This window comes from Nyctereutes procyonoides, unplaced genomic scaffold (assembly GCF_905146905.1).
Source record: "Nyctereutes procyonoides isolate TBG_1078 unplaced genomic scaffold, NYPRO_anot_genome, whole genome shotgun sequence".
In the NCBI taxonomy this organism is placed as follows: domain Eukaryota; kingdom Metazoa; phylum Chordata; class Mammalia; order Carnivora; family Canidae; genus Nyctereutes; species Nyctereutes procyonoides.
Genome location: NW_026575048.1, coordinates 37410291 through 37421550, shown reverse-complemented (window position 1 = coordinate 37421550; position 11260 = coordinate 37410291). Strand labels below are relative to the sequence as shown.

The following is an 11260-nucleotide window of genomic DNA, read 5'->3' as shown; positions in this document are numbered from 1 at the left end:
GGTTTCATCTAAGCAAAGCCCTATTGGTCATTAACAGGCTGTATGCCAGTTCTGAAGTACTGGGAAATCAGACTTTGCTAACTCTGTCTCTGGAACCAATGGTGATTGCAGATGTGAGCAAGTGTGAGTCTGGCCAATGGGTTCCCAAAGCCATGGCCGCGGGCCTGCGAGAGCCTGCATTCTTCCCACTTTGTCACACCTGGATGAGGAGCACCTTGCATGGTGTCCTCCTGATGGCCCCTCAGTGACTAGTCTACATTTTTTTGCCTTTACCAGAGGGACCTCCCACTGTAAGTCCTTCTAACATGTGTTTTCTGTAGGGGTCATTTCCCCAGAGTTACACTCTGCCTGCAGCAGTATTTGATGGAGGGAACTCATTTCCAGCTAAATCAAGTACATCATTTGGAGTCTTCCCTAAGTGCTCTTTTCCCTGTGGCCACGGAGTCTGATGGAAAGATGGGCCACAGAAAGAAGTGTGAAATTATCTTAGCTGAAAAGGGGAAGCTTTGAGATCTAATCATAAGTGGTAACAAGAAATCATAATAACATCTAAAATCAGTCTGGGCCCTTGGCCATTATTGCCAGACAACTGTGCACTCTCTTTTGGCCACACGAAGGGAGACACCCTGAGGTTTTTTTCTTTTAAAGATTTTATGTATTTATTCATGAGGGAGGGAGAGAGAGAGAAAGAGAGGCAGAGACACAGGCAGAGGGAGAAGCAGTCTCCATGCAGGGAGCCCGACGTGGGACTCGATCCCAAGTCCCCAGGATCATGCCCTGGACCAAAGGCGGCGCTAAACCGCTGAGCCACCGGGGCTGCCCTTGTTTTCTGTTCTTGATGTCATTTCTAGGATAAAGTGAACTTCCCTCTTGTACATTTTCAAACATATCTTGTTTCTGATGCTTGTAATAAATGACAATTGCTTTCCAGGTTCTATGGTGGGGTGTGGCCACATGAGCTAGTGATACATAGTTTTCACTTAGATGTCAACAGTTCCTGCATTGCAATTTCCCCATTATGTTGGGATCCAAAAGCTGCAGAATCCACCCAAGGTTTTGCTGTCCAACACATTAGCAGCAGAGTGACTGTAGAGTCATATATACTCCACAGCAATTCAACTCATCTGTGTATACATCACATTTTATTTCACTCTCTCAGTGGTGATGTCTGGGGTCATTTCTCTCTTTTCGGAACCACTGGCTCCCCCAGTTCCCTGGGAAGTACTGGGATCACAGGGTGACAGCTACATAGGAAAACTGGACTTCTGGTTCTCAGTTCTTATTGGATCTCAGCTTCACTCTATTCAGTGATCTCAGCTGGGCAGGGTGGTGACTGCCAAATGATTATGGAGAGAGGGGACACCTTCTTCTATCCTCTCTAAATTGATTACATCTGGTATTTTTAAGCATGTTCAAGCCAACATATGCAAATTTCAAACTGTTGTCCCAAATCTACATTGAGTAGAGTCTGAAGGGTGAGAGCAGCGCCTTTCTTTGCTCCTTTGCTCCCGGGTTCCACACAGGTGATGAGCCTGCATTGTGTAGGGCTCTGTGTGTGTCCTTTGCATGTGTCCCTTCACCTCTGAGCTGGTCCCCACCCCACTACCCTCCTAGTTCTCCAGCATGTCTCCCAGTCCTTGATCTAAAACTGAATGAGTGCTCCTTCTCTCACTGCAATGGATGACCTTCCAATTTGTGAAATTATAACTCAGACAATTAAGTGAAATCACTTCTGCCTATTTTGCAGAAGAGTTTCCGTTTTATTGTTTATAACAAATGGCCTGTCCGAAGGCATTTAGGAGAATAGTTAATAGCCTATCTACAGTCTCTCTTTCCCTGAGTTTCTCTCTGAAAGAAGGAACACAATTTTATTTTTAAACATTTATTGCAGATGCATTATGTGCCAAATGCAGTTTTAAGTATTGTAGTAATTAATTTATTCTTCAGAGCAATCCTATGATATAGGATAGTTAATATCCTCCTTTATGGGTGAGAAAATTGACAAAGTTGTCTGAGGTCATTCCCTGCAGAGTTCGGAGTCAGAGTTTATACTCAAGCATTCCCACTCCAGAACCTTCTCTTATCCACTATCGGATGCGGCTACAGTTATCCTTAGAGCGCCATTTGAAAGAGACGAAAACCTAACCTGCTAGCAGGGCTCATATCCAAGTTCACAGATTGAATACTAAAGAAGATAAGTCTTGTGGCACCAGAGTGTCTGTTGTTCCTTGTACCCTGGGCACAACATTAGTGTTTCAGTTGGGCGTATTGTAGCTGCTGTTACAGAGGAGTCATCTGATGAGCTGGTTTGGGTGCAGAGCTTTGCCTAGAGCCATCACTCATCATTAGGGAAATACAAATCAAAACTACAATGAAATACCATCTCACACCTATTGGGATGGCTAGTATCAAAAAGACAGGAAGTACCAAATGTTGGCAAGAATGTGAAGAAAAGTGACTCTTGTGCACTGTAGGTAGAAATGAAAATTGGTATAGCCACGTGGAAACTATGGAGGTCCCTTAACAACTTAAACATAGAATGACCATATGACCCAGTAATTCCACTACTGGGTATTTACACAAATAATACAAAAACCCTAATTCAAAAAGATATATGCGGTCCTATGTTTATTGCAGCATTATTTACGATAGCCAAGATATGCAAGCAACCCAAGTGTTCAGCCATAGAGAAATAAAGAAGAAGTGGTATATGTACAAAATGGAATAGTCCTCAGTCATAAAAAAAAAAGAGTGAGATCTTGGCATTTGCAACAAAATGCATAGACCTAGAGAGTATTCAGCTAAGTGAAATAAGTCAGGCAGAGAAAGCCAAATACTATAGGATTTCACTTCATGGGAAATCTAGAAAACAAATGTATAAACAAACAAATAGAAGCAGGCTCATAACTACAGAGAGCACACTGATAGTCGCCAGAGGGCAGAGGGCTGAGGGGATGGGTGAAATAGGTGATGGAAGTTACCAAGTACAAGGTTTCTCTTATAAGATGAAAAGTCACAGAAGTGAAAAGTACAATGTAGGGAATATAGTCAGTAATATTGTAATAAGGTTGTATGCTGGCATACAGGGACTACACTTATGGTGGTGAGCATTGAGTAATGCATAGAATTCTTAAGTGACTATGTTGTACACCTGAAATGTGTGTAACAGTGTATGTCAATTATACAAAAAAAGGAGAATCTGAATAGTTTTTTCTTGACTCTTCCACTGAGGACAGAGTATATACAGATGTATAACATCTTGTGTCTGCCCCAGAAGGACAGAGATAGGTCCTGACCTCACAGAACTGTGAAAAAAAAATGAGGAATCACTGGTGTTAATTAGATCACACCATCAGAGGATCTCTTCCTAATTGAGCCCATGTTTCCTGACTGTAGGAGACCTGCTCTGGAGATACTAGAGATGTGATAGGGGAGGGGATCATGAGAACAGCAGGCTCCCAGGGAAGGATTCCCATAGTCCCACAGGACTGTGGCGCTTCTACTGAGAAGGGGAGCAGAGCCCTAGGTTAAAATCAGAACTGTTGAGCAGGGACTCTTCTATTCCTGACAAAGACCAGATGTACAATGGAGCTCCTGCTGGAGCAAAAGGAAGGAGCCTGCTCTCTGTGATACTTTTCTCAATGGCCTGCATTGACTCACTCCAGATGCTGGACTTCTACAGCAGCAGAGGTGAACATGTGTCAGTAAGTGACGGGCCCTCAAATTTACAGGCTGTCAGTAAAATTAGGAGAAACTTCTTTCCTATTCCAGCACCCATCTGCCTTCTGAATGGAGACTAGAGTATCTTACCTGCCACTGCCTCTCACACGTCTCAGGATAAAGCCTGCCTCTTCCACTGGGGTCCATCTCTCCTCCACTGAGGGACGTGACAGTCCTTGTTTTGGGGAGCCTTGTGGAGGCATCACTGAAGATGGGTCCCCACCTGCATGACAGGCAAGGGTGGCCCTGATAAAATCGAGTATCCTGATGAGAACCCAATGCAGGTGCCTGTGGCTCTTTGATAAGAGATCCCCACCTTCGGGCTCCCAAGCCTGTGACCCTAGGTCTGAGGGTCAGGTTCTTACTTCTCAGGTGTGCAGACACTCAGGACTCACTCTGGCTTCTTCCAAGCTGGGAATCCAGAACCACCACCCTGCTTCCCCTTGAAGAAATTCAGCACTGAAATTCAGCCTGAAAGGTGTTCTTTTTTTTATATATGTAAATTTATTTTTTATTGGTGTTCAATTTGCCAACATATAGAATAACACCCAGTGCTCATCCCATCAAGTGCCCCCCTCAGAGCCCATCACCCAGTCACCCCTACCCCCCTGCCCACCTCCCTTTCTACCACCCCTAGTTCGTTTCCCAGAGTTAGGAGTCTCTCATGTTCTGTCTCCCTTTCTGATATTTCCCACTCATATTCACTCCTTTCCCCTTTATTCCCTTTCACTATTTTTTATATTCCCCAAATGAATGAGACCATATAATGTTTGTCCTTCTCTGATTGACTTACTTCACTCAGCATAATACCCTCCAGTTCCATCCACGTCGAAACAAATGCCGGGTATTTGTCGTTTCTAATGACTGAGTAATATTCCATTGTATACATAGACCACATCTTCTTTATCCATTCATCTTTCGATGGAAACTGAGGCTCCTTCCACGGTTTGGCTATTGTGGACATTGCTGCTAGAAACATCGGGGTGCAGGTGTCCCGGCGTTTCATTGCATCTGTATCTTTGGGATAAATCCCCAGCAGTGCAATTGCTGGGTCATAGGGCAGTTCTATTTTTAACTCTTTGAGAAACCTCACACGGTTTTCCAGACTGGCTGCACCAGTTCACATTCCCACCAACAGTACAAGAGGGTTCCCCCTTCTCCACATCCTCTCCAACATTTGTTGTTTCCTGCCTTGTTAATTTTCCCCATTCTCACTGCTGTGAGGTGGTATCTCATTGTGGTTTTGATTTGTATTTCCCTCATGGCCAGTGATGCAGAGCATTTTCTCATGTGCATGTTGGCGATGTCTATGTCTTCCTCTGTGAGATTTCTGTTCATGTCTTTTGCCCATTTCATGATTAGATTGTTTGTTCCTTTGCTGTGGAGTTTAATAAGTTCTTTATAGATCTTGGATACTAGCTCTTTATCTGATAGGTCATTTGCAAATATCTTCTCCCATTCTGTAGGTTGTCTTTTAGTTTTGTTGACTGTTTCTTTTGCTGTGCAGAAGCTTCTTATCTTGATGAAGTCCCAGTAGTTCATTTTTGCTTTTGTTTCTCTTGCCTTCATGGATATATCTTGCAAGAAGTTACTGTGGCCAAGTTCAAAAAGGGTGTTGTCTGTGTTCTCCTCTAGGATTTTGATGGAGTCTTGTCTCACATTTAGATCTTTCATCCATTTTGAGTTTATCTTTGTGTATGGTGCAAGAGAGTGGTCTAGTTTCATTCTTCTGCATGCGGATGTCCAATTTTCCCAGCACCATTTATTGAAGAGGCTTTCTTCCAGTGGATAGTCTTTCCTCCTTTGTCAAATATTAGTTCACCATAAAGTTGAGGGTCCACTTCTGGATTCTCTATTCTGTTCCATTGATCTATGTGTCTGTTTTTGTGCCAGTACCACACTGTCTTGATGACCACAGCTTTGTAGTACAACCTGAAATCTGGCATTGTGATGCCCCCAGATATGGTTTTCTTTTTTAATATTCCCTGGCTGTTCAGGGTCTTTTCTGATTCCACACAAATCTTGAAATTTGTTCCAACTCTCTGAAGAAAGTCCATGGTATTTTGATAGGGATTGCATTAAACGTGTAAATTGCCCTGGGTAACATTGACATTTTCACAATATTAATTCTTCCAATCCATGAGCATGGAATATTTTTCCATCTCTTTGTGTCTTCCTCAATTTCTTTCAGAAGTGTTCTGTAGTTTTTAGGGTATCGATCCTTTACGTCTTTGGTTAAGTTTATTCCTAGGTATCTTATGCTTTTGGGTGCAATTGTAAATGGGATTGACTCCTTAATTTCTTTTTCTTCAGTCTCATTGTTAGTGTATAGAAATGCCATTTATTTCTGGGCATTGATTTTGTATCCTGCCACACTGCCAAATTGCTGTATGAGTTCTAGCAATCTTGGGGTGGTGGAGTCTTTGGGTTTTCTATGTAGAGTATCATGTCATCTGTGAAGAGGGAGAGTTTGACTTCTTCTTTGCTAATTTGAATGCCTTTTATTTCTTTTTGTTCTCTGATTGCTGAAGCTAGGACTTCTAGTACTATGTTGAATAGCAGTGGTAAGAGTGGACATCCCTGTCTTGTTCCTGATCTTAGGGGAAAGGCTCCTAGTGTTTCCCCACTGAGAATGATATTTGCTGTGGGCTTTTTGTAGATGGCTTTTAAGATGTTGAGGAATGCTCCCTCTATCCCTACACTGTGAAGAGTTTTGATCAGGAATGGATGCTGTATTTTGTCAAATGCTTTCTCTGCCTCTATTGAGAGGATCATATGGTTCTTGTTTTTTCTCTTGCTGATATGATGAATCCCATTGATTGTTTTACTAGTGTTGAACCAGCCTTGCATCCCAGGGAAAAATCCCACTTGGTCATCAGAGTGTTCTTTTGAAATCTTCAAATGCACACTCTGATGATAACTCAGTGGGATGAGTCTGCACCTCCCCCCAAAAACTCCTGAGAAGGAGGGAAACTTGCAAACACACATTGGGGTTGAGAAGAACCATGGAATCCCTACTCTCTACGTTGTATCTGACTTTTTGGCCACAATTCTAAGGAGCCTAGAAGGTGAGCAAGATCAAGGAGGTCATGAGGCTTCTTTGGTGCTCAGGACATGAAAAGAGAAGTGAAGACAGGAAAAGAGTAGAATTCATGAACTCTTCCAAGTATTTGGGTTTCTCTAGCTACATGCATAGCATGCCTAACATGTCAGGGGTATTACTTACTATGATTTCCTGTCTTTATGGCTCTGACTTCTACAAATACACAACTTGCCTGAGATAAGGGCTGACAAGGATTCTTGGATGTCTGATAAATCAAGGGTGTGGGAGGAGAAAATCAGAAGGTCACTGATTATGAGATCTGGAAAAAGGACTGTGGATACACAGAAGGGAGTGAACATTTTGTCAATGGAACTCAGTGTTTGGTCAAAATTTAGCAGAGTATCCACCACAGGTAAGACAACAAACAAACAAGCCTGTACTTTGAGCAGATGAGCTATACTCAGCCCTTGCCTCAAGCCCCATGGTATTTGCTCACTATGTTGATGAGTAACAAAGCCATGGTGACATGAGTGGAGGCTCTATGCCCAATGGCATGAGCCCACCATTACCATCCCCACTAGGGTGGACATAATTTTTGTCACCTTTGGGTATCTGAGCTGCCACCAGCAGGGACTAATACTACCAACTACTTATTCCTAATTTTGTATATTTTATCAGTTCCTCACAGAGCATGTGATGCATCAATCCTGGGCTTAGTTGTGTTCCAGATACAGTTAAGCTTCCCGATCCAGTGAGTCTCAGTTGGTCACATCATCCAAGAGTTTGCAGAGTTTTTGGTTGATTGATAAGAGTATTGTTTGGGACAAGGAACATACTTTTTGTGAAGCTCATGTAACAGTAAACTCATGACTATGGCATCCGTTAATCTACCATATATGACACACAGAGGGGTCTGCTTAAGTATGAAATCCTGTTGACTTCAGAGACTCGCCTTCAGATGTGCTATGTATTTTGACATAGTGACCATAAGTGCAAGGATGAATAGATTTTGGGACACTTTGCTGGCTCAGTCAGTAGAGCATGTGGCTCTTGATCTCAGGGTTGTAGTTTAAGTCCCACAATGGGTGTGAACATTACTTAAAAACAAAACATTAAAAATATAAATAAATAAATAAATAAATAAATAAATAAATAAATAAATAAGATTTGAAACCACCTGCTGAAATTAGGAGCAAGGTCCCTAATCACCATACACGGTGACCAGCTGGGGAAAATCCAAGTGACCTAATGAGCCACTTTCCTTAACCAAGGGAGCTGGCCCACCTCTGGAGCATTCTGTTAGTGACAGAGAAATCTTGTCATATTTAATCAACTATATTTGGAGATTTCTGTGTAACAGCCAATTAAATTGTCTTCTGATTCTCCTTGGTGTCCCCTTTCAGTTTTATGAGATCATTTATTTTGTACTATTTTGTTTTGAGTACAGTCCTTTTGGGATACAAGCATCATATAGGACTCTTCTACTAGTCTCAACATGCTAAGGGACTTTGGCTTTCTCTCCAGCCTGATATCAAAGCAGAAATTCCAGATCACAAGGTGCTATAAATCATGTGGGAGTAAGATGACTATGGCTCAGCTGAGCCTCGGGTCTTCCTGCTCTGTTTCCTCTCTGTGCTTCCATAATCGCTTTCCATCTCATAATGCACTTATCAATATTCTAAAATATTTTGTTAAGTGTCATAAGTTCCAAGATTTGTGGACTCCAGTCTGCCTGATTTGTATATGCTTTTTTTTCACACACTATCAAAGCTACCAGAATTGACACATTGCATTTAATTGTACTTGCCAGGGATCCCTGGGTGGCGCAGCGGTTTGGCGCCTGCCTTTGGCTCAGGGCGCGATCCTGGAGACCCGGGATTGAATCCCACGTCAGGCTCCCGGTGCATGGAGCCTGCTTCTCCCTCTGTCTGTGTCTCTGCCTCTCTCTCTCTCTCTCTCTCTCTCTCTCTCTCTCTCTATCATAAATAAATAAAAAATAAAATAAAATAAAATAATTGTACTTGCCATGATATTCATTATCTGGAAGAGGCAATCATCTCTATACACTTTATTTTCTCAACTAGAAATCGTTCCCTTGACTTAGTGACTTTAGTTCTATCATATGTGTGATGACATAAATAGCATGACCAATTATTAGGTCAGGTGTCACTTTGCAGCACTCTTGAATGGAACCTATTCAATGCATATATTTTCAAAAGATTTCCAAAAAATCTATTATTTGTGGTCATTTTCAGTTAATGACTACATCATGTGAAAATAATACAAGTTATCATTCAAAACCTTTTCTTACAGCAATAGAGTACCAAATACATCTATAGTTGTGTTTAAGTTCAATAGAGTTCACACCCTTGCCATTTAGGAGAGAAAGAAAAATCCCATATACTCTGGCTTTCCCTGTGATGCAGAAAGGTAACTTTTGTCTCAAATCATTTATTTTTGCTGTTTATTTTCAAAGCCCAATTATGAAATTGCAAGAACCTCTTTTCACTCAGAAATATGTAATTGAAGAAAATCAAAGATGCTTGCACTGGAACCTTACAATAACCAAACATTTCAAATGTTTATTTTGGTTTTATCAGAATCAGACACTTTTACTAATTTTTCTCACCGAAACTCTCCTGTTGGCACCTTGTGTAGATCACTCTCCTGAACATGTTAATGGAGGGGATAGTGTAAGTAGTAGAGAAGCAGGAAAGGAGAAAGTGAGAAAATGCCACTAATGCTACTAATATTAGCAAATATGATCCTGTGGAAAGTACAGCCCACACTGTTGATTCCAAATGGTATTCACTTTTCTGCCACAGATCTATGTCACTTTTCTGCTTACTAGAATGACAACAATTATTTGAGACATATAGGCACAGCATGCAGGATTAGGGGGGAGCTGTCAGTAGCTCTTCCATTCACCATAAGCACTTTCACACAAGCAAGGAATCCCTGAGTTCCCTTCCTGTTGCTTCTGCCTAGCCAGGCTGTGCAGCCCACAGAGACTTAACATTGGGGGCTACCGCCCAGCTGCAAACTGCTCCCCAGGGCCCTCTGACTCCTTCCGCTTACACAGACAGAGAATCCCCTGTGAGATCCCCAGAGAAGCTACATGCTTGGGCAGCTAGACCCTCAGGCAGGAAGGTTTGTGTTCAGAGCTGAACCACTGTGGGAGGAGCTTGTATACTTTGCCCGCAGTAATAAACTCCAACATCGTCAGCCTCCACTCTGCTGATTCTCAGGGTGAAATCTGTCCCTGACCCGCTGCCACTGAACCTGTCTGGGACCCAAGAGAAACGTTTGGAAACCAAGTAGATCAGGCCCTGTGGAGACTGGCCTGGCTTCTGTCGGAACCAATTCAAATAGGTGTTTCCATCACTGTGCAGGAGGCTCTGACTGGCCCTGCAAGAGATGGAGGCCGGCTCTCCAGGGCTGACAGACAGGGACAGTGGGGTCTGCGTCATGACGATATCCCCACTGGATCCTAGGTAAGGAGAGAGACAAATGCCAAGTTACATACAAATATTTTTAGCACTTTTCATTGTTTCTGCCTCTTTTGTTTTAGCTAAAATATGACCTTCTTTCATTCCCATTCCTTGTGCTTCAAACATGCACCATAAATGCACAATCAGGATAATGAACCTGAGATTTGTGGAGTGGAGAGAGGCCTCTCATCATCGCTAACACCATCCCCACCTTCTCTGTCACAATCCTCACTAGAGCATAGTTCCTTGCTCCTTCTGGAATCTTCCTCACTCTCCCAGATCTAATGCCCCCGGAGCTCCTCCTCCCCACTTCCCATCTTCATCCCCCCTCGGTCCTTACCAGGGAACCAAAGCATCAGCAGTCCAAGCAGCTGAGCAGGGAACCTCATTTTGAGAAGTTGAGCTGAGGAGTCCTGATATGGCAAAGCAAGATTCAAGCTTACCTTTTATCTCAGACTTTAAAGGGAAGGACCTCTGTAGGAGACAATATGCAAAACCCCTAGTGGGTGCAGCAGGGTGCAGAGAGCTAGGGAGAGGGTGGGAGGGGCCTGCTTTCAAGCAAAGTGAAATAAATACAAGGTCTTCTGTGTTTGGAAGAAAGTCACAAAGCTCAAGTCCATAGTGCCTGGGGTAGTAGGAAGAAGAATATCCCACTGTGAAAGTGTGGTTCTGTTGTGAAGGCACAGCACACATGGTTCTGCCCATCTACGAAGGAACCTGAGACCCTGAAATGTAGATGTGTGTGTCCAGGGTCAGTCTCCCTGAGATCAGCAGCCATCTTTCTCACATTCCTTCACCTAATGGAGACAAGGAAACCCCACCCCCACCTCACAAGTACTGGTCATCAGAATTTTCTCCTAATAACAGCATGGAGGTGAGCTATTTCCAGAATTTTCAGGTATCTACTGTTATAGGTTAATTGTTTAAGAATGTTAGGATCATGTGATGTAAGTGATCATTTCATCAGACTCAGGGAACTAAATTTTATAGAGCACTCAAGTCAAAA

At 42.8% G+C, this 11260-nt stretch overlaps 1 gene segment (V, D, J or C); it reads right to left on the bottom strand.

The window, feature by feature from the left end:
- Positions 1–9921: 9921 nt before the first annotated feature.
- On the bottom strand, positions 9922–10664 carry LOC129510873 (immunoglobulin kappa variable 2D-29-like). The segment is given in 2 exon segments: positions 9922–10253; positions 10595–10664. Coding segments are annotated over 2 exon segments (381 nt in total).
- Between the last annotated feature and the right edge of the window lie 596 nt (positions 10665–11260).